Source organism: Genypterus blacodes, unplaced genomic scaffold (genome assembly GCF_046128005.1).
Source record: "Genypterus blacodes isolate CSIRO-AG114 ecotype Tasmania unplaced genomic scaffold, CSIRO-AGI_Gbla_v1 ptg000021l_1, whole genome shotgun sequence".
Lineage (NCBI taxonomy): Eukaryota > Metazoa > Chordata > Actinopteri > Ophidiiformes > Ophidiidae > Genypterus > Genypterus blacodes.
In genome coordinates this window covers 9,161,428-9,183,116 of record NW_027466834.1, presented here as the reverse complement: position 1 = coordinate 9,183,116, position 21,689 = coordinate 9,161,428, and the positions used below count along the sequence as shown (strand labels likewise).

Below are 21,689 nucleotides of genomic sequence, written 5' to 3'. Positions count from 1 at the left end.
AAGAGAAAGAAAGTAAGAGAAAGAGAAAGTCACGACTTAATCACCTTTACTGGGTTGCTTTCATGCAAATTACAGGTTTCGTTGTGAATATAAGCACACACATTAGCAAACAACTAACAAGACATGTGACTGCAACTGTTTACCTGACACAGATAGCAAAAGCAGCAGCTGTATGCAGTAAAGTGAGGGTCAAAGGACAATTCAGAGAATACAGGCGTGTTACAGCCGTGCAGTTAAACCTACTCAGGACACAATGTTTTGATGGAATGTATAGAGTGCATGTTTTATCTATCTTATTTAACATTTCCTACAACTGGATTGATTTCATTGTTTTGGAAATGTTTTTGCTGATATTCCTGGTATGTGTTCTGACCCTAAGTTTAACATTTGATCTCTTGTGTACTAAAAGGTGCTTCCTCTACAGACAGCTGAGCCGTCACATTCTTTTCATCAACATGTTGTTCCCCTTGATCTTGACACAGATAATGTTTCTGCCAGAAATGGTTGTACTGACACAGTTTAGAAAAAGAAGGTTGTATTGACATGGAAGTAAAAATGGAAATTTATCAATAGCTGCAAGTGGTATAAAACATTCCATTGTTTTTAACTTACAAAGACACAAAAATACCTAATTCCATACTTAACATTTGCAAAAATACATTTCAGTCACAGACTTATTTTTTTGTAAACTAATTACACATTGTAAGAAATACAGGTGGACGGAAAGACTTTCTTCACGGCTGCTGCAAAGATATTGCCACTTACTAACAGTGGCTTTTTGTTAAGCAAAAAGACAAAGCAAAGTGGCTGCAAGAAAATACACTTATGGACACTCGTGACTCACATAACCAAAGTCCAGGAAATGCTGTGCACATGTTGACTGTTTGACAAGAGCCCTTGTAACCTTTGATCCCTTTGAATGAATCTACACTCCAGTCTCCTTCCTCTTTAGTGAGCCACGGAGCTTCTTTTCCAATCTGGTTTTGGAGCGCCTCGGTGGGCTGAGTTTGGCGCCTGAGACAGGTGCAAAGTTCTCATCTGTGTCTTCATCAAAGACAGTATTTGAGATATTTGAGGATCGACGCTTGGCTCTTTTGTCTTCTCCCTGAACTCTGGGTAGCGCCCCCTGTTGCTGAGTCATGGCAGTGCGCAGGCAGCTGAGCCACTGCTGCTTGTTGTAAACATCATTGACAAGCAGCGTGTGGGACTGACCGTGGGATGGATCCACAGAGCTCACACGGAACATGTTCTTAGCTATAAGCACATGAAGACATGCACAAAAAGGAAAATCATTATTATGATATGGTTATTCCAGGTATCAGGTGGTCAATCAAGGAATACTGTGGCTGACAGGAATGACTAAATGGATCCATGTCAAGAAAATGTTATGCAGACACAACAATAGGACGGCATGCATGCCATTTTCAACCATTGGTGAGGAAAATACCCCCATGTCTTACTGCAATAGAAGTGCTGTTGCTTTACTAAAACTCCAAGAAGAGAGTTTGTAACAAGTGGCTAAAGTGACAAAGTAAAATGTGCAAGTTTCAGCAATACCACACTCTATCTAAACTATTACAGAAGGATATTGGATATCAGATTTGTGCATTTGACTTGACCCATGAACACATATTGTAAAAGGAAAAATAACATTCTATTCTGTGAACAAACTGTTGTGAAACTTCGTATAGATTTTTTGAATTCCAATGAGTACAATGGGTGTGAAATGGCCCCATGATGTAATGTGTCAACACGCGTTATCCTGAGGCTCTGTGCCATTTTGAAAAGCATGGAAAGTCAAACATAGGTGGAGTCCAGTTATAATGATGAATGAGTGTGTGACAAACAGTATCACTGAGCTACCACAGGCATTCATTCAACCCACCTTTCTCCCCATTGGTGAACGCCCCTCTAAAGGAGCCCCCCATCCGGACCTCTCCATCCTGCAGATCCACTAAAGCCAAGTCTTGGACTGGGATGGGCTGTCGATACACCTGGAAGCAGCTCCCCTCGTTCCGCGTCACTGGCCGAGTCATGACCAACAGCTCAGAGAAGAGGAACACGTGCAGCTTCTGTGGGAGCAGAGGATGAAACGAAACATATTAATACAACAAAAGTAAATGCCAAGTATTAATTGGTTCAGTGAATTACATAATCTGATGTGAGATTCTTACCAAGCCGCTTTTGTTCCGCAGCTCACCGTGACACAGAACGATCTTACAGTTGTCTATGAGAGGATCCCGCTGCTTATCATCCAGGTACTCTAGTTTGTCTATGTAATACTGACACTCAGACTCTCCCTTCCTCATGTTGATATCAGACAGGATTTCCTGGATTATAGTTATCTGGAAAGTTAAAGAATTATTGTTATTTGGCCACTCAGCAAAATCACAAGATAGAATAACTGAAATGGTAGACGTCATACAGCTTTCTCCAGATTGGCAACATCCGGGTGATCAGGAGGTGTGTGTCTGAGGATCTCTCGTAGCAGCAGGGGGTATTTCACTAAACGTGAGCGTGGGATGTCCAGGAAGCTCCAGAGGTCCAGCTTCCTGCTGAAGGGAGACTCCAGGCATCTCTGCAGGAAGTCCTGGACCCGTTTGTCCTGCTTTTTCTGGTCCAGCAGGGCCTTGGCTGCAAGCTGGTTGCTGCAGTAGTCTTTGTAACCATTCAGGCCAGGTAACTGTAAAGACAAAGTAACAGTTGCTCCCATTTAAAAGCTGAAATGCTGTGATAAATCCCCCCCAACCTAAGTATTGTCAGATTATGTGTACTTTTGGTGTGTGCTGCCATACATACCCAGTCAACTACTATCTGTCCAATCTGACCCACTGTTCCATTGGGGCCGGTTCCTTCAGTTAGTTTCTGTAGGAGATCTATAGGGTACAGAGCACACATGGTCACAAAGGCACATAAGATGGAAACCCTGACTGAGAGGTGAGGCCTTACCCTCATGCAGGGGAATATATGCATCCAGGTCTCCAAATATTTGCTTGAGTTCCTCCTCTGTCATGTAGGAGAGCTTCAGCATTGGGTCATGGTACGCCTGAATGAAAGCCAAGCAGCGTGTGATTGCAAGAAAAGGGACTAACGCACCACAAATCTTTCAGTTCCTCTATTTAATCACGCAATTTTATATTCTACCTTTCGCGCAAGTTGGAGATCCTCAATTAGATCCTGCTCTCCTCTGTAAAGTTCATGAATTGCCTGCGAAAGAAACGTTAAATGTTAAGATACAGCATGGATACCTTTTCTGCAACTGTACTTAAGTATAGCCTTGTTAGCATCACAACCTCTTGTCTCTTGATCTCTTTTGTGGAGAACGTGCTCATCTGATGGACATCCAGCGTCTCTGACCACAGTGTGCTGTTTCTCCGTTTGGTAGGCGTGGGGCCGATGGACCTGCTGCTGGATTTCCGGGACAACCCTGGTGACTTGGTGTCGCTACGCAAGGATATGGACTAAGGGACAGAAATGTTGTTATTATTATGGAACACAATCGTAATCAAGTACGATTAGATAGTCACGATAGATTCCAAGTTCTATACATACCTGAATGGTCTGGCCAAAGCGGCGCACGGCTCCATTCTTTGAGGGAGAGATTAGGTTGGCCAGCGAGGTGACTTTGGCCAGCGGTCGTATCCGCTTATTAGTGGGCTCCTGGAAATCAGTGAAACAAAGCACCTTCAGTGCCAAGTGGCTGTTGAGCTAACACTGTAGAGCTGAAACAACACTTTACACGCTGTGATTAAAAACATGACTCACAACTACATATCGTAGAATCAATCTATTCACAACTGCACGGAGCTGAGATAGTTATTTCTTTTTCTGTTATGTTGAAAAGCTGCATTGTTTTGTGTGATTATGCTGAAAATTCTATTAAAAATAAATTCATTTCATTTCACACACACCCACTCTCTAACGCTCACCTTGAGGTCAAAGCTGGACAGACTGACGGTGTCATCCTCCTTTTCTTTACGCTTTCTCTTCTGTGGTGACAGAATGATACACACTGTCAAGACTGCTGACAATACTAATGATAGGCAATTCTAAATATCAGCAACACAATACATTATGTACGAGACAACAAGAAAGCCATGTCTTTGTTCCAATGTGTGTACTCAACCACTGCAGTCTAAACATGATGGCATTGAATTGTCAGATGTGACTCACCAGACTGAAGTCCCATGGAGTCCCTGGAGTGAGGAAGGTGAAGGAGCTGCCTCTCTGTAGTGAGGGCCTACAGGACAGGAGAACAAATACACAATGAAAGTCAGCTTTGTATCTACAGCCATTATGAAGAGACAGGCCAGCTAATGGAGATATTAAATCAGGTTTATACAGAGGGAGGCAGAGACACAGGGAGTCATTGTTTTCATCACAATATCCCCTAATGCACAGCAAATGAATTACAATTGTGTTAATAATATGGACGCCACTTTTTAAAATCGTTTTCTTTATAACATGTGAGTTGAGATGAAGTAGCTACATGGAGAAACAATGTCTCCATCATCAGAAATGATGTAAAAGGCCAAGGTCAGCTCAACACAAGGCTGTACATCTGCCTGCTTATAGGTCTGCCTTCATGTTTCATTGAAAGTATAAGAAACATGGGCTATGCCAGACCAGTGACTGAAAATCTGAACACCGAACAGTTCCTTTTTATTTTATATCCCAGACGGGCCACGACGGGGTTGTATGGATGCGGGGTTGTGAGACTGCTAAGTTGGGAAAGGTCTCTTTTTCAATTTCAATCTACTTGTACCTCATACTGCCTATTTTACATCAGGGTCTACGTATAAAGTTCAACAACAACAATAGTAATAATAATACAACCTTCCTTCTTTCTCTCTCTCTCTCTTTATCCTTTTCCCCCTCTTTCTGTATAAAAAAATATTTCCAAAGTATCCTATAATTTTATGCGCAATGTCATGTAAAATGTTTGCCTTAACAAAAACTAATAGACCAAAAAAAATTAAAATAAGAAAGAAAGAAAGTAAAAGAAACATGTGGCAGAGCTGCATTCAGCCACAAGCAAACATTCATGTATTACTAACTAATGCCTGTGTTATTGTTTAGCATCTGATAACATTAATAAATAAATACAGTACATTCCGGGTTATACATCAATAGAGAACCTAAAACTACAAATAAATGATAATTGGTCAAGAATTTGTGACTTCATGAGTCCGTAGTGATGTCATCGAGTGGATTAATTTAAGATTAAACAGAAATTATACAGAAAATGGCAGAAAAAGTATCAATCTATTATTTAAACAGTTGATGAATATTTTTTTCTAAGGAATCAGTGAACTGTTTCAGCATTTGCACCCTGATATATTCAGCCAATAACAGTATTTTATCACTCTTATCTGCATTTTAGCGAGACAAATACAAGTGCAAAACAGATTATAAACACGCATGTCTAACGGTTCCATTTATTGTATGTATGTATATGACTAGTTTGACAGGTGTAAACATACTACTGAATTAGCCATGATATTTATTTGTGAAAGTTAGCTCATACCACTTTATAGTTACAGCTTAACGGTGGTTTTAAACAATGACGTCAGAAATCGATTGGGTGTACGTAAATCATCCTGTAAATGTAGCACTAAAAAAACACGGGTTTACAAGGCGCACTTGAAAGCAGCATGAGCGAGCCCTGCCCGTTACAGCGGCTACATTAATGTACGTTACTATCTCGTAATAAAGCAGCTATTATCGCAAATGCTTAGCAAATAAAGAACGTTGTTAAATGCTTGGATTTGTACGTACTTTGTTGGTTTAGTCGCCCTCGTTGAGTCTGTGAGCGGCTCGGCGGCCCTGTTACGGCTCGCGACGGATGTCCTCGAAGGCAACCTGCGAAGTATGTGCCTCTTGTTCTCCTTCGTCACTCCAACAACTGACTCATTTTCCTCCATTTTGCGCCACGCTTCTTTTAGCTATCGATTGAACCGAGTCGCGGATATAGCTACACGAATAAATGATCAAATCTAGGCATGAAGAAACGGGTCAGAGATGTACAAAGAAGGAAGGAGATCGATGATGACAACAGTGCCGCCGCATAAAATTGAAACTTGCACGGCGGAAGTTTGAATATGGCGGAAGCTCAAAAACGGACCAATGGGAGAAGGCTACGGAGCCGCGTTCCCAAGATACTCTGAGGTGGGCGTGACCAGTGACGCATGCGTCTGGTTTGTGGCGCGCGGTAGGCGGTCACTGTCATTTTTTCATTTAAATCGCAAAAATGTTATCTTCAATTCATCTTAATCCACTTTTGAGTTTACTTTATTTTAACATTTACGTAATAAGTATTTAGTATTTCGTTATGATTTAACGTTTGAGATTTAATGCCATGTAATCTAGATTATATTTTCTTGCCCTGAATAATGATATATTTGAAATTTTTGGTAAATTTAGTCATGCATTAGTGAAATTCCTCTGTCTACTGTTCCACTGACCTCTCCAAAGGTCCTTAAATTGGTCATGAAAACATACATAATACATCCAAACGACCACAATCAACAACTGCATAAAACAGATGTTGCACAAATCTCACAAAGAAGGAGGAAGAGGAAGGAGGAAGAATACATGGACTTGGAGACCGAAAATCAATGAAATTCTATATAAATTCAAGGTAGTATATTTAATTTTTTTCAAATCCAAACGTTGCACTGTTCATAAACAGCAGATCTTAGTCTGGTGAGGACGTTTTGAAGAAACACTCATTGGGTTTGATTATCCACAAAAGCATGACCTTAGCTGACCTCAGTCATGTTAGCATGATGGGCTCCTTGTGCTGTATGTTACAGCTTTGTCCTTCACGAGCACATCATCTCCTCTGTGAGCACATCCATTCCACTTTAATCAACATACCTGTCAGTCACATGAAATATGGAGCCATAGACTGCAGTGGTCACCACTTCATAAGGACTATCAGAGAGCTCATTTAAACTCATGCTGTCCCTTCATGGCTGATGTTATGTACAGGTTATGTTAAGTGAGGAGAGGGAGAGTCATAAAACACTAGCAAACAGACCCACATGAATTTCAGATGATGATACGTTAAGACATTTGTTTAATACTTATCGCAGAATTTCATATTCACATAAAGCACATTTTATTTTGACTTCAGATTGAGATAGAAGACACAAAGCAATAATCTTCATCTGAGAATGAGGTGAGGAGCAATGAAGAAGACCATGGAAGCTTAAACGAACAGTTAGAATTCCAATACTTTATTGTTCAAATGTTATTGTAGCCATGTACAAAGAAAGAGACAAATGATTGCCTTTGATTGCGTCAGAATTTGCTTTTGATAAAATATGAGACACAACATTTGAAATTGAAATACATCCACAGGAAAAAATAATATAATCAGAGCTGAACAAGATTGGATTCATAGCTGGAATAACAAAAGGTGTTTAGTGAGTGAAGCTCAGAGCAGGAGAGCACTTTAGTAAGTTTATAGTTTATACAACAACATATTTCTTTGACATATTTCTCTTATATTCTCTAATACTCACACACGGTGAACATGCTGATAATCCACCTCCCAGAACACTGATTTCATGTGGTGCTAGAAACTGTGTAAAAACATCTATGCAACCAGATGAAATCAGTTTCTGAGTGCAGAACTTTGCTCAACATTCCATTTGTTATTGAAAATGAATTGTGGTTATACATGGAAAAATGCGCTGCACAACATAAGCTGGGTAAAGATCCTTGTTGCTAAGTGGGAGCAGAAGCAGATCAAACATCGCTGTTGTTTGAACTTTCATTTGCTCTTCTTCTCGCTGCATGGCGGGTGATTGTGCAGATGAACAGCAGAGGGTGTGGCTACGAGCCCAACTAAAACCATTAAGCAGTGGTGGAGGAAACCCCATGTGAACCCTGCATCTGAGGAGATGCTAATGAAGAGACAGGGTGAGCCAATGCTCAAGGGGGAACTCTTATGAGCTCTTACCAAGCTCCAGATACCACAATCATCATAACACACCTAATTCATTACAGATTATACAGATGATTTCTATTAAATCAAGGGAAGGGACATAGAGACAGGGCCAAGCACCTCACAACGTTGCATACCAGTCAATCAAGTGGCTTTCTTGAAATGACGAAAGAGGATATAACGTGCAAGTGAAAGCAAGGGAAATGACATGCAAAACATATCCCCAGCTCATATCATGTATTTGCATCGTATGAAGCCTCTAATTCAGGACTTCAATTTCAACAACAACAACAACAACAACAACATTACATTACTTGTCTAATACAGGTTAGTCTATTTACTTGCATCTCCCTTGGTGTTACATGTTACAAACCGAGGTGCTATGATGAGAGCACATGAAGTAACTACACCTAAGTGGTTGTTGACAGCAGGTACAGTATGAGTCAACTCCTTGTGAGCCCTTTATTGTTGGTTAGGTTGGTTAGACTAAATTTGCAGCAATGTGTACAAGCAACATTTTCACCGTATAGGAGCTTTGACTCATTTTGGTTCCCTAGATGGCCTGGCTTCAATTATACAGGAGATGTGAATGTTTCTAATATGACTACACTGTTAAACACATCTTCCATGTTCACGGTACAAATCTTGTTCTCGCTTAAGTGAATGTAAATCCAACAAAACAACGAGACTCTGAGTAATACTGCAGTCTTTTTTTATCAATTCATGTCAGTCAACCCTCCAGGCAACCTCATCAAACAAAACACCAACACAAGATGATTTATAAGAAAGGAAATGAATATCTCTCCTCCACTGTTTTTTCAAAGTAAATATCAAACTGGGACGATAACAGATTCCACTGCCAAGTAGTCACTGATTTGTCATTCATTATTGCAATATTTGTCTCTGGTGTCATCAGCCATCCAGGAAGTCAGTCTAAGAGTGAGTCAGGCAGTGTAGCTCATCATGGGAATGATAGGAAACCAGTAGAGACTCTTGTTCACGGCTGAGGTTGCGAGGATTGTTGCTTCAGACAACAGCGATGCAGCTGTGTAGGTTTCACCAAAGCTCATCGTGATAGTGATGCATGTCTGTAGGTAGCTTCAGGTTCCTCTTTGAATGCTCTTTAGCATGCTTAAGTGAGGTCATACATAGGGCAAGTAGAGCAATTATGCTTAATGGTGGAATGTATAACCCTGTGAATATGTGCAATCATGTGCTTGGGAGGCCGGGTGATGGGGTGGGTAAGTGGAGGGTTGGACGGAGTGAACCGGCTGATGGAGGTGTATTCCAGTGGAGAGGTCTTCAATTCATCATGGCATGAGCACAGATCAAGTTGACCCACCCCTCCATCACCACACATATGTGGTGAGAAGCACGGCAGAATTCACATTAAGATTCTTGCATGAATGATGATTGAATGATGTTGATCCAGTTTCAAGTTCAAAAGGTGAGTGGAAGGTAGGTCTGCCATGTACAGTATGTCTGAAACTGATTATTGATTAAATGAACTCTGAGATTATCTAATAACCAATATTTTCCCATCAGACACACATTGATAATATCAAAAAGGTCTTTTTCAGGTTATAGTAGTTAAACAGTGTGTGTATGCGAGTGTGTCTCATTGGGTTCAAAACCCCTGTAAGACTCCGGGCAGCTGTCCAGACAGGATCAAAACATCCTGCATCGTCTCAAAGCAGGACCCCGTCTTCGTCAATGTAAGCACTTAAGGCAGGATGTGGGTCATATGCCATAGCAACAACTGTGCTCACGTGCAGCAATCAATGCTTTGAGACTCAAACATACATTCATGTTTTAGCGGCAGCAAAGAAAACCATTAGCAGGCAGTAAATTGATGAGTAAGAAAATGTTAAATACTGCAGCATAAAGAGAAGAAGAACGAGTGTCTCTGCACTTATCTTCTTTCCTTAGATCATTGACGGTGCAGACAAAGGGAGACTTCATCACACATAGGCTTTAAATGACAGAATGAGGATTGCAGGATTTGTGTTCTGTAGCTATATATACACACCTGCACCAATGTAGGACAGGATCCAGGTGTGGTCACCTGGCACTCACATATGCCACATCTGCTACTTCCTCAGCGAGAGCAAGAGAGGTAAATAAAGGCTGAAAAGTGAAACAACCTTGTATCTGTGCTCTATAGACACCTCAATCCCCATGGTAACACTATGTAAAACTGAAGCATGTTGAAAGGTAGAAATGGAAATCAGCCTCATAACCCACCAAATGGCATCACATTTAGTGTGTGAGAACAGAGAGAGAGAGGGAGGGAGGGGCCGTGCGTTCACTAAGAGGGCTCAGCCAGTGGAGGATCGTTTCCTCACTAGAGATCACTAGAGAGAAACTCCAGAGCAGAGGCTGCTGTCACTGATAAGGGAAGAGGGCAAATTATTCCCCTCCCATCATTACAAGCAACGCCACCAACCTGCTGGTGTTAATCAAATTAATCACTCGGTACAAAATGTTACTCAGCATGGCAGCAGGACTGATTACCTTTTGAAAATATTAAAGTGAAACTGTTGCGTCGTTTTCTGCTCTCTATAATCTGATGCAATTTATCAAGAGTTGTTGTAATAATAAGAACTGTAACATCTTGTATATCTTAACCACAGTAATATATCAGAAGTAGTGACCACGACACAAAGATTAACAGATATAAATACACGTACTTACCTGTTGCAAAGTGTTCCTCTCTTACCACATAATAGATCCGGGGTTGGATTTCCACCTCGGGGACGTCTTCATTCAAGCCCAACCTTCCCTGTACTGAACAGTACAGAAGTGTGTTGGATTGTAAGTGCAGTGGAGGTGCTGTAGTCCTGTGGGTTGTCTCTCTGCTGTGTGTGTATGCGAAAGGCACAGAGGCAGAGAGGAGCTATGAGATGGAGATGCCAGGGAGAGCACAGCCCCTCGCCTCTCTCACTGCTCTTTATAGGCAATGTGAGTTGTTCATCCACCGCTCAGCCACCAGAGTCACTACAGTATCTGTGAGTCAACAGTCTCCTACTCTCTCTCTCTCTCTCTCTCTCTCTTGCTCTCTCTCTCTCCTGCATTTGCATGCATACACACACACTGTATTGTAATGTATTACAATTCATTCTTACATTAATTTGTAAGGACATAAACAGGGGCAATATGAATGTTTTATAAGATTCACAGCAACATTAATAACCATGAAGCACACATTATAAGCTTTAGTCATTCCTTAGGCTCATACACAAATAATATACCCTCCCATGACAAAGCACCTTAGGTCACAACGACACAACAACACACACACTTCATCCACATGATCAGATTTCCTCCAACCAACTTCATACTATGAAAATACAACATGTATTTTTCATTTGTGTGAATAAATTTACGCATCAAAATAAAAGTACAGTTTTTTATTCATATAATAACACACAATTACGTAACCACTCCAATGTCCTCTGATAGTTTGAGCGCACACACACTGGGAAATTCCCCCGGTTGTGGAGGAAAGGAAAGAGTGAAATTGGATCTGTGTGGTGATGGCAGGTGAAAGGGCACAGCTCACAGAACAGGAATCTGGTCCCTGGATTCCCCTGTTGTGATGGGAAAAGGAATAATTGGTGCCTCTGTCAAAGACAAAAGGCGTGATACACACACACCTACACAGAGAGAGAGAGGGTGGGAGAGAGAGAGAGAGAGAGAGAGAGAGAGAGAGAGAGAGAGAGAGATAGAGAGAGAGAGAGGAGAGAGAAACTCAACACATGCTCATTTATTAATATCCGTTCCTATATGGTGAGTCAGATGACCACAGGATGAGTTCCACATCGTAAGAATTCTGCCATGGCTTAATCACATCACCTACTCAGCCCTGACCCGGATCTTTCCATCCACCATGAACTAACCACTTCCTCATTCCCACAACCACAATCCAGCTGTCACCTAGCATCCTCTTCCTGTGTCGTGTACAACTGCCACTCCTCTCTCCTCGGCCTCTATGGATGTCCACAGTCCTGAAGTCAGCCGCCCGCCCACTGACTAACATCCTGAATATCCTGCCATCAACCATGACCCATCGACTAGCTAGGATGACTGTTACAACTATACTTGTGGTCGTGTGCTAACCTGAAATTAGCAGAAACATTCATTTGCAGGGACTCAAGTACCGTAGAGCCAAAAGTCCATGAGCATCGCAACTCCACGAGAGCTCAGGCATCACATTTGATCTGAGAGTCCCAGATTTGGGTCCATGTTCCTCCAGACCAGCTTCACAATGAATAAATATGAATAAAGGTGCCGTTTATTCAGAATTCTTTACAGCAACACCAGATGGAAAGCAAGAATTTATAAAGAGAGATTAAAAAGACAGATTTGACACATGAAACACTACCAATTTGCATTTGAACTTTGACTTGACCTTTTAAACATGAGCCTTTGTGTCAAACTGGCAATGGGATCGTGGCACGTGAGGCCTTGATTCAACTTGTTGGTAATTATTGTGGCCATAGTCAATGGTGCTGTTATGAGACTGCATTGTGTTGAAAGGTTGTTTCCAATATCTTGTCCAGCCCAATCCCTGAATGCCATCAGCCCCATCAGCTTCACAAAGATAGGGTTTGAGTGTACATGCAGTCATATCTAACCTGTGGCCTATTAAATCACATATCCTCCATCAGGTGCAGCAGACTAGTGGACACAGTTTTATAGTTCCCAGATAAATGTTCTTATTGTTGCAATGTTTCAACATACAAGGTCTTCCTCAGGCAAACATCTATGGAGGATTTGACTGTGCTTTACATACCTAAAGATAAGTAGCTTCTCCTATTATCATATGATCTCACATTTGCAGCAAAATACTAAATATGGACTAGAAAAAGTTGTAAACCAACATCCCACATTTATAAATATTGATTTGACTAAACTAGTTGCTTCACAATATATGCACAATATCCTTACTACTATAATTGTAGAATGTGTGAGTATTATTTTATTTTGTATTCACATCACCAAATTACAGTAGTGGGAGATGGGAGACATGATATTTTATAACTTGTGCTAAGAATGGTGGTACACTATGCCAGTTAGTAGGACTTATGACTTATGATTTATTTATTCTATGAGGTCTCTGAGTGTTGACTTTAGAGGGTAGGTGAAAGGTTACAGTGGTGGGACTTTCCTCTTTGGAGTGAAACTGAGCTCTGGAATGCTCTTTCTCTGTTTTCTTTCTCTTTCTCTTTCCTTTCTTTTGCTGGGAATGATATACTCACGCATTAGTGTAACCACCCCATTCCAATGGCTCATCCTTGTGTAAAAACAAAAACTTACATTCTTTGACCATTCACATGTACAGACGTCCTTCAGAAGGATCAATATTAACATTCCAAAAACACAAAGCTCTTTCATTTGAAGATTTAACCTCATTGTTTCTTGTACACTTATTTCAAACATCCAATCCTATTTTTTAGCTTGAAGGGCAGTCATAAAAGCTCAGACCTCTGCCAAGGATGAATAAGCCACATTTTCGTGTATTAATAAAATATTTTCTCTACTCCATGGTTCTGTGGTTTCTCCTGTATTTTAGATTGATTTTAGATTTAGATTAGATTTTTTTGTCAGATAAGACCCAATAGCGGCATATTGCTGCCCTCCTCAGGTTTCACAGCACCATTGCTTTGATAGTTTAGGTGTGATTGTGATATCAGATCATATCATTGTGATATATAGACAGATTATTCTGCATTCTAACTTGTTCTAGACCACATAGGTTTAAGCACTACAATTATAGAGAACACACCCTCTAGGAACAGCATCTGACGTCCGACCAGGCTTGTCGGGATGAAGGCAATGGAAGTCCCGGAGAGAGACTAATCAAGGAAGAAACTGCTGTTCTCCTCTGCCTTCATCTAATCTTGCATCTTCATACAATTTTTACAATCTGTTGTTGTTGTTGTTGTTTTTCTCAGCTCTTAGTTCATTATTTTTTTCTGTGAAGCACATTGACCTGCTCATGTTGATGTGCTAAACAAACACATTTGCTTTGCCTAGTTTCTATGGTGACCCTTTGTATTATTCCAGGACTTTCATGATAATAATTATAATTCAGTCTTCATAGCCTGTGTACATGAATAAATTATGCCTCTTTGTGTTAAAACTAAAATGTCCACCAGAGGACAGCACCATCAGGCAGTGATGAACAAAGGTCATTAGTGCAGTTTCACAAAGCAATTTATTAAATGTATTAATATTATAAGTGCATATACATCAGTGTTAAACTTCCTTAAATTACTTGTGCACAACACAGAAACCTTAAACAAATATAAGCCTTTGTTAACTCACACAGGCCTGCTATCTGATTCAGGTCATTGATTTTCAGAATTTCAAGACACAAGTGGTTACTGATTCAGTCACTCGCTAACACATCTCACACACAGACAGTGTTTGAATCATGATTAAACGTGGCATTGTACAAAGAGAATATAGAAAACTCTTTTGTTTGTTGTGTTTGTGTTAAGAAGATAACGTCCGCGTTTTTGAGGCATTGCCATCTTGTGTTTGAAATGATCCCATGACAATTTTAATGCACCACAAGCAGACCAGATGTGAGTTCTGGCCTGGAATGGTCAATGTGGGGCAGCAGCATTTTGCCATATATGAAAAAAGTTGAAGTAGATTCTGTTGCGTTTCCATCTTCTGACCGTCTGTCCGTCGTCTTTGCTTTTACTGTAATGCCGTCAGATGCAAGCTGGTCCCCATTAACCTGCAGTGATCGATTTATTCTGTAGACAGAGAGGGCATGGAGTTAAAAAGCTTGGCAATGCATAATTAGCAAACAATTAGTGAACATGGCTAAAATACAATCTTGAGCCTCACCTTTTTGGCATTGTCCACACACTGCATGTAGGCAGAGGCGATCCCTGAGCAGGCCAGAGTCTTGCCCGTGTTCTCCCTGTAGCATTTTAGGATCTGACTCTGCAGCTCACCGCACAACGGCTGGATATTGACACGCCTGCAAGAGCACCCAAACAAAACAAAGCCATAAAACATTACACGTCTAGGTTAACACGTTTGTCTACTTTGTTCTGGCAGTAAAACTTTAGGAGGACATGAAACACTGTCACTCATTTTTATATTAATAAATCTAGTTGATATTTGTACATGTATATACTTTATAAAGGCGACAAACAGAATAAGAGTTGTTGTCTTACTTCAAGTGTGCAATATAACTTTTCTGTTTTGCTGCAGGAGTTATTATAATTTAGTTCTGATATGTTGCCATCTTTGCATTTGCCACTTTAATGAGTAACTGATTATGTGTCATTTTAAAGTGATGATAGTAGGAGTCGTAGTAGTCACTTCGATTTATGACAGCGCTATGTTTTTGTACAGCTTCGATGGCAAATTGGTAGATAATGACTATATTTATTCGGCAATAAAGTGACTCAACTTACGTAAAACGATTGTGTGTCTCCTCTTTGCCCTTCTGGAAGCTCTCTGCGGTGACTTTGTAAAACCGGGCGCACTGTCAAAGTGGTAAAAACACAGATCATAATCTCTGTATCATACAATCATGCACACTAACCAGCTATTTAGACTCCTGTGGGGCCCAAAACATCACCCTCGCTGTAAATCCTACCCTTGTAAAGCTGACATTCTGTTTTTGTTGACACTGAATGTACTGTATAAAAGTGAGTTAAATGAGAAATTAAAATGGATAATTCAAGATGTCACTTACCTTTGCTTCAAGTTTTGCAACGTGTTCTTTGTGAAGAGCGTTTTGTTGTGCCAACACTCTTTCTTTCTCGTCCAGTTTATGGGCCTGCATGAGTCCAAAATGTTAGATGATATCAGCACACCTCTACACCAATATTTTCACTCAAATCACATTTGGTTTCTTTTTACGTTCTGTCCACTGTGATATTCAATTCTCCTTTCTGTTCAGCAACATTTCAGCTCGTTTGCATTTCATCGCAAAATGTGGCCAGGGGAGCAGCTAGACAGCATGCATAGAAGAGATTAAAAGTGAAAGAGGAAGTCGCTCTCCTGTCTTACCTTGAGCTCCATCCACTGAAACAAGGCAGCAGAGTGGAAAAGGGAAAAGAGGCACAGTGAGAACAGGAAAGAGTTTCAGCCTTTCAAATGGAGAAGAAAACTAAAAGCGCATTTGAGAAATTTGGTACTGCAAAGATCAAAAGTGATGCTGTGATCCCAACCAGTTATTCTTACAGGAAAGCAGCTAAACAATTACCAGTGCAGTAATATGAATGATTTGAATGTGTGTGTGCCAGGTGAGTGCAGCAAAAATAAACTCAAGTCACTTTTTCGCTACACCTATACAATCGATGCAATCCATTGATGAATACTGTATATTATGTTGCTATTCCTGTATAGATTGTAAATAGGAGTGAAAACAAATCTCAGAAACGCCTCATTATGCAAATTCTAAAACAATACCACCACCACAACTAACTATAGTCTCAAAAACTGCCAGAGCTGCAACTTTAACAAAAGTAAGATTTACTGCAGTGCTGTTGTGTTGGATTGCTCTGAATTATACAGGTGTACCTAAAGAAGAGGCCACTAAGTGTGTGAATATGATCATTCGGTGCAGAAATTTGTGTTGGGAAAAGAGATTAATAAGTGAAAGAAAAGTATATGTCTGTGTGAGAAATGCTGAAGAGATACACACAAACACACTCATAAACAGTTTCCTTTGGTCCTTACATAAAGCTGAGCCATGAGCCTCTCATCCTCGGTCTTCATGCGCTCCCTCATAATGGCTTCTGTCAGGTTCTCCTTCTGGGCCTCCTTCTCAGCTTCCAGGATCTTGTTCACATGCTCTTTAATCTGGACCTGTGCTGCTTCTATGGCTTCTGTTTGGGCCTGAACCTTCACTTCCTCCAGCCTTCACATATGCAGAGACACAGACACAGACACACAACAGACAAATGAACACCAAAGTATGACTGGTGGTTACCAGTCAGTGGTTTTGATGGTGTCCTTACTGTAAGTGGAGCGCCTGCTTCCTCTGGTTGATTTCCTGCTCCAGATTTCTCTGCAGCTCCTCTTTAATCTTCTTCCTCAAGTCTTTCTCAACCTCTTCAGGAGAAAGGTTTGAAGCTACAGTAGATTGAGTGTGTATGAAAGGGACATGTTAATATTTTCGAAGGGTTAAGAATTACAAGTTAGATTCTAGGCAATACATTTCAAAAGAACTTAACATTTACTCCAGAAACATCAAAATAAAACAGCTTTCAGAATTTATGTGGTCAATTTCACACAAAATGTAATTTAAAATTATTGAATAAAGAATGGTAGTATGCACAATTTCCTGTCCCAAGCGTCATGGTAATGATGAAAAACAAGCTCACCTAGTGCAGGGGGAGGCACTGACACGATTGCAGGAACTACATCCTCGACTACAGGGGGCAGTGGTGGGGCCAAAGTGGGCTCCTCCACTGGTGGTGCTGAAACAGGTGGAGATGAAGGTTCTACACAGGGCTCTTCAATTACAGGCGGCTCAGTAGGTAGGACAGCTAAATCCATTAAGTGACAGGGTGGGCAGGGTTCTTCAAAAGTGAGCACTGGAGCAGGAGGGGGCACAGTTCCTGTTTTGGCAGGAGGTGCAACAGCAGGTGCAGCATGTGAGTCGATGGGCACAACTGGAGCTGGAGACTCAACTGGAGCTGGAGACTCAACTGGAGCTGGAAACTCAATTGGAGCTGGAGACTCAACTAGAGCCAGTGACTTAACTAGAGCCAGAGACTGAAGAAGAGCCGGAGACTCAACTGGAGCTGGAGACTCAACCGGAGCTGGAGACTCAACTAGAGCTGGAACCTCAACCAAAGCTGGAGACTCAACAAGAGCCGGAGACTCAATTGAAGCCGGAGACTCAACTGGACCCGGAGACTGATCTAGAGCCAGAGACTTAACTAGAGGCATAGACTCAAAGAGAGCCGGAGACTCAACTAGAGCTGAAAACTCAACTGGAGCTGGAGACTCAACTGGAGCCGGAGACTCAACTGGAGCCGGAGACTCGACTAGAGCTGGAGCCTCAACCACAACTGGAGCCTCAACCACAACTGGAGACTCAACCAGAGCTGAAAACTCGACTGGAGCTGGAGCCTCAACCACAGCTGAAAACTCGACTGGAGCTGGAGCCTCAACTAGAGTCGGAGCCTCAACTAGAGCTGGAGTCTCAACTGGAGCTGGAGCCTCAACTGGAGCCTCAACTAGAGTCGGAGCCCCAACTAGAATCGGAGCCCCAACTAGAGTCGGAGCCTCAACCAGAGCTGGAGTCTCAACCAGAGCTGGAGTCTCAACCAGAGCTGGAGTCTCAACCACAAGTGGAGACTCAACCACAACTGGAGACTCAACCACAACTGGAGACTCAACTAGAGCTGAAAACTCAACAGGAGCTGGAGCCTCAACTAGAGTCGGAGCCTCAACTAGAGCTGGAGTCTCAACTGGAGCTGGAGCCTCAACTAGAGTCGGAGCCCCAACTAGAGTCGGAGCCTCAACTAGAGCTGGAGTCTCAACCAGAGCTGGAGTCTCAACCACAAGTGGAGACTCAACCACAACTGGAGACTCAACCACAACTGGAGACTCAACTAGAGCTGAAAACTCAACAGGAGCTGGAGCCTCAACAGGAGCTGGAGCCTCAACCAGAGCTGGAGTCTCAACCAGAGCTAGTGTCTCAACCACAAGTGGAGACTCAACTAGAGCTGAAAACTCAACTAGAGCTGGAGCCTCAACCAGAGCTGGAGTCTCAACCAGAGCTGGAGACTCAACCACAACTGGAGACTCAACTGGACCCGGAGACTCAACTAGAGCCAGAGACTTAACCAGAGCCAGAGACTCAACAAGAGCCGGAGACTCAACTAGAGCTGAAAACTCAACTGGAGCAGGAGACTCAACTGGAGCTGGAGCCTCAACTGGCGCCGGAGACTCAACTACAGCTGGAGACTCAATTGGAGCTAGAGCTGGAGCCTCAACAGGAGCCAGAGACTCAACTACAGCTGGAGACTCAATTGGAGCTAGAGGTGGAGCCTCAACTGGAGCCGGAGACTCAACTACAGCTGGAGACTCAATTGGAGCTGGAGCCAGAGACCTAACTAGAGCCAGAGACTCAACTAGAGCTGTAAACTCAACTGGAGCTGGAGACTCAACTATAGCTGGAGACTCACCCGGAGCTGGAACCTCAACCACAACTGGAGATTCAACTGGAGCTGGAACCTCAACCACAACTGGAGACTCAACTAGAGCTGAAGGCTCAACTAGAGCTGGAGACTGAACAATAGCAGCAGAGGGGAGTACAGGCTCACACAGTGTAGTCACTTGAGGAGGTAAAGCTACAGGTTCAACTGGAATTGTCTCAATATGAGCACTGATTGTTTGAATTGGTTCAACCAGAGTAAGCAAAGCTGGCTCAGGAGCAGGGGACGTAGGCAGGGCCACTTCCACTGGTGGGCTTAATGGGACAAAAGGTTCAACAGCGGGGGCTACAGGAGGAGCTTCAAACAGGGGAGGTGATGGAGTTGGTTCCAGGTGTTCAGCAGGAGCCGATAAAGCTAATGGTTCAGGTGGAGACACGGCATCTGTGGGTGGAGGCATGGGGTTGGCACAATGTTCTAAAACTGTCAATAGGGATGATGTTTCTGGCTCTAAACGCTGCTCAATGAGAGATTCCACAGTGGGGGGGACATTAGGTTCTCCCATCCGAGAAGAAGGCAGGACTACTGGTTCCACAGCAGGGGGAGGAAGAGATTCATACTCCACAGGTGGGGTGGCTGTTTCTACTTGGGGAGGATTGGGTAATGCACTGGATTCAGCAGCTGGAGGTGGAGCTGAGATAAAGGGCTCAGGTATAGGCAGAGCATTGGGGTCTGTGCACTTCTCCAGAGAAGGAGGAGGAAGGGAATGGAATTTTACAGGGGGAGGGGGGGCGAGCTTGACGGGAGGTGGGGGAGCAGGATCTGTTAATGGAGGTAGAGGTGATGCAATGAATGGAGGAGGAGGTGTTAGAAGTGGCAACAAGTGCTCGACTGATGGAGCAGGAACCGGAGGGATCACAGGCATTTCAGGCGAGGGCGAGGGAGGACTGTCAACCTTTGGAGGACTGTCAACCATTGGAGGCTGTTTCATTCGGGTGATGACCCTGTCTGACAACTGACAACAAAAGAGAGAAGGTGACATCAAAACTCAACTTTAATCTTATATGATTGATAAAAAAGAAGCATTTGTGTTTACAAGGACCCTTTGTGTCATTCTGTTATAGGGACAGCACAAATTTTCTCTGAGTGACTTTTTCTCTCAGCTATTTCATGTTAAAATTAATGAAAAGATAATAAGCCTAAATTTATAACTTCATCCAGAGCTTTAAGAGGCTGTAAAATGTGCAGAGGACAGCAATATATGAAGGGTCCATTAAAAGCCTACAGACCTGGAAATGTAATGCCATACATCCCATAGTCATTAAAAGGTGAAAAAATGTTGTGTTCCAGAATCATTCTCATATTAATCCACCTAGTAACGCATTCATTAATGACCAATAAGTACCCAAATATCAAATATCTTAGTGTCAGCTTGATCACAGGTCAGAGTTCGTAAAGACTAAAGACCAAGTAAGAATTTCAAGTAAGTTAAGTCCAGTTGGGTTCCTTTGGCTCTGTAGTTTGCGGTTTCTACCTACCTAAACATTGTCCTTTCAATCTATGACCTCAGAGGAATAACACTTAATGCACACAGGGAGCGTGGCTGTATTACCATAAAAACAAAACAAAGAACAGCTGTTTTTAGAATCGTCGCCACTAGATGACGCTACAGATGAAACGACAAACTACTATAATTGATTAATCTTGTGGTCCTCTGCACAATTATATTGCTTTTCTGTCATGTTCATGTTGGAGGAAAACGCAAGCAAACTGAACTGCATTTACACTCACAAAATACAGTGTTCTTAAACAGGAATGTGGTTTGGTATGTGGGTGACACGCAGCCATGTTGTATGTTTACCCTACATGTCTACATATAGCGCAGAGCTCCATGTTGGTTTGGGATACATCCAGACTTTGCATGTAATTTATGAGTTACAATCAAAATTAGAAAATTCCCCCTTTGTCCGCACTTATCAATGTGCACAATACATAGAAACCCTGAAACTTTATTTTCTGCTAAAAGTGAATACATTAGGAAACTTTCACACCCTGACTCACCCTTATGCCCTTCATCATAGTCAGCCTTCTGCCCTCTCCATCTTCTTCGTAGGCGAGGTGACTGGAGCTGTTTCCCCCCATCACCAACCGGACACAATCACAACAACCGACAGGGTGAGTGACTTCAATCCACAGTGTGGCCCTGAGAGAATCAGCAGCAGAAATCTACCATGCACACTGCCGAAGGTGGGAATAAGAGCAGCTCCTATTGGCTGGGAGGGAAGTGGAGTCGAACAATGCCGCTCTGGATTGGCCCACTCCTCAATACAAAATGTGAACATTGTGTTCCCAGTCTAACCACTTTCTCTCAAAGCATCAAGGTTATGGCGCTGGGTGGGCGGGTCATGTTGTTACCTTCGCATCGAGATTGTACAGACTTCATAAACACCTCTGCTTCATTCTGTTGCATAGAATTATTACAATTTCATGTAGAAATCCAGTAGCATCTTTAATCCTCACCTATCACCATGAAACATCATAACTGTGTCCAGACACAATCAATGTCTCATCACTAATTTGTTTTATTTGTT

The 21,689-nt window shown here is 42.2% G+C and overlaps 2 protein-coding genes across 5 annotated transcripts; both read right to left on the bottom strand.

Moving 5' to 3' along the window:
- Positions 1–29: 29 nt before the first annotated feature.
- On the bottom strand, positions 30–6,105 carry LOC142992010 (neuroepithelial cell-transforming gene 1 protein-like). Its single transcript, XM_076142270.1, has 12 exons — positions 5,779–6,105; positions 4,174–4,240; positions 3,930–3,989; positions 3,553–3,660; positions 3,294–3,461; positions 3,145–3,207; positions 2,950–3,046; positions 2,800–2,876; positions 2,426–2,683; positions 2,175–2,345; positions 1,886–2,072; positions 30–1,254 (listed from the first exon to the last, which is right to left on the bottom strand). The coding sequence occupies exons 1-12, from the start codon at positions 5,922–5,924 to the stop codon at positions 926–928; spliced, it is 1,731 nt and encodes a 576-aa protein (XP_075998385.1). The 5' UTR covers positions 5,925–6,105; the 3' UTR covers positions 30–925.
- An 8,389-nt stretch (positions 6,106–14,494) lies between these two features.
- Positions 14,495–21,329, bottom strand: chchd3b (coiled-coil-helix-coiled-coil-helix domain containing 3b). 4 transcript variants are annotated; one of them, XM_076142560.1, is made up of 9 exons: positions 21,160–21,329; positions 18,251–20,113; positions 17,317–17,998; positions 16,951–17,065; positions 16,670–16,850; positions 15,681–15,764; positions 15,397–15,467; positions 14,819–14,954; positions 14,495–14,724 (listed from the first exon to the last, which is right to left on the bottom strand). In XM_076142560.1, exons 1-9 carry the CDS (start codon positions 21,238–21,240, stop codon positions 14,701–14,703), a joined length of 3,237 nt encoding a protein of 1,078 aa, XP_075998675.1. In that variant the 5' UTR covers positions 21,241–21,329; the 3' UTR covers positions 14,495–14,700. The 4 variants fall into 4 exon arrangements, with proteins under 4 accessions (XP_075998675.1, XP_075998676.1, XP_075998674.1 ...); XM_076142561.1 differs by having other exon boundaries at positions 18,701–20,113; XM_076142559.1 differs by having other exon boundaries at positions 17,317–18,705; positions 18,760–20,113.
- Positions 21,330–21,689: the final 360 nt, after the last annotated feature.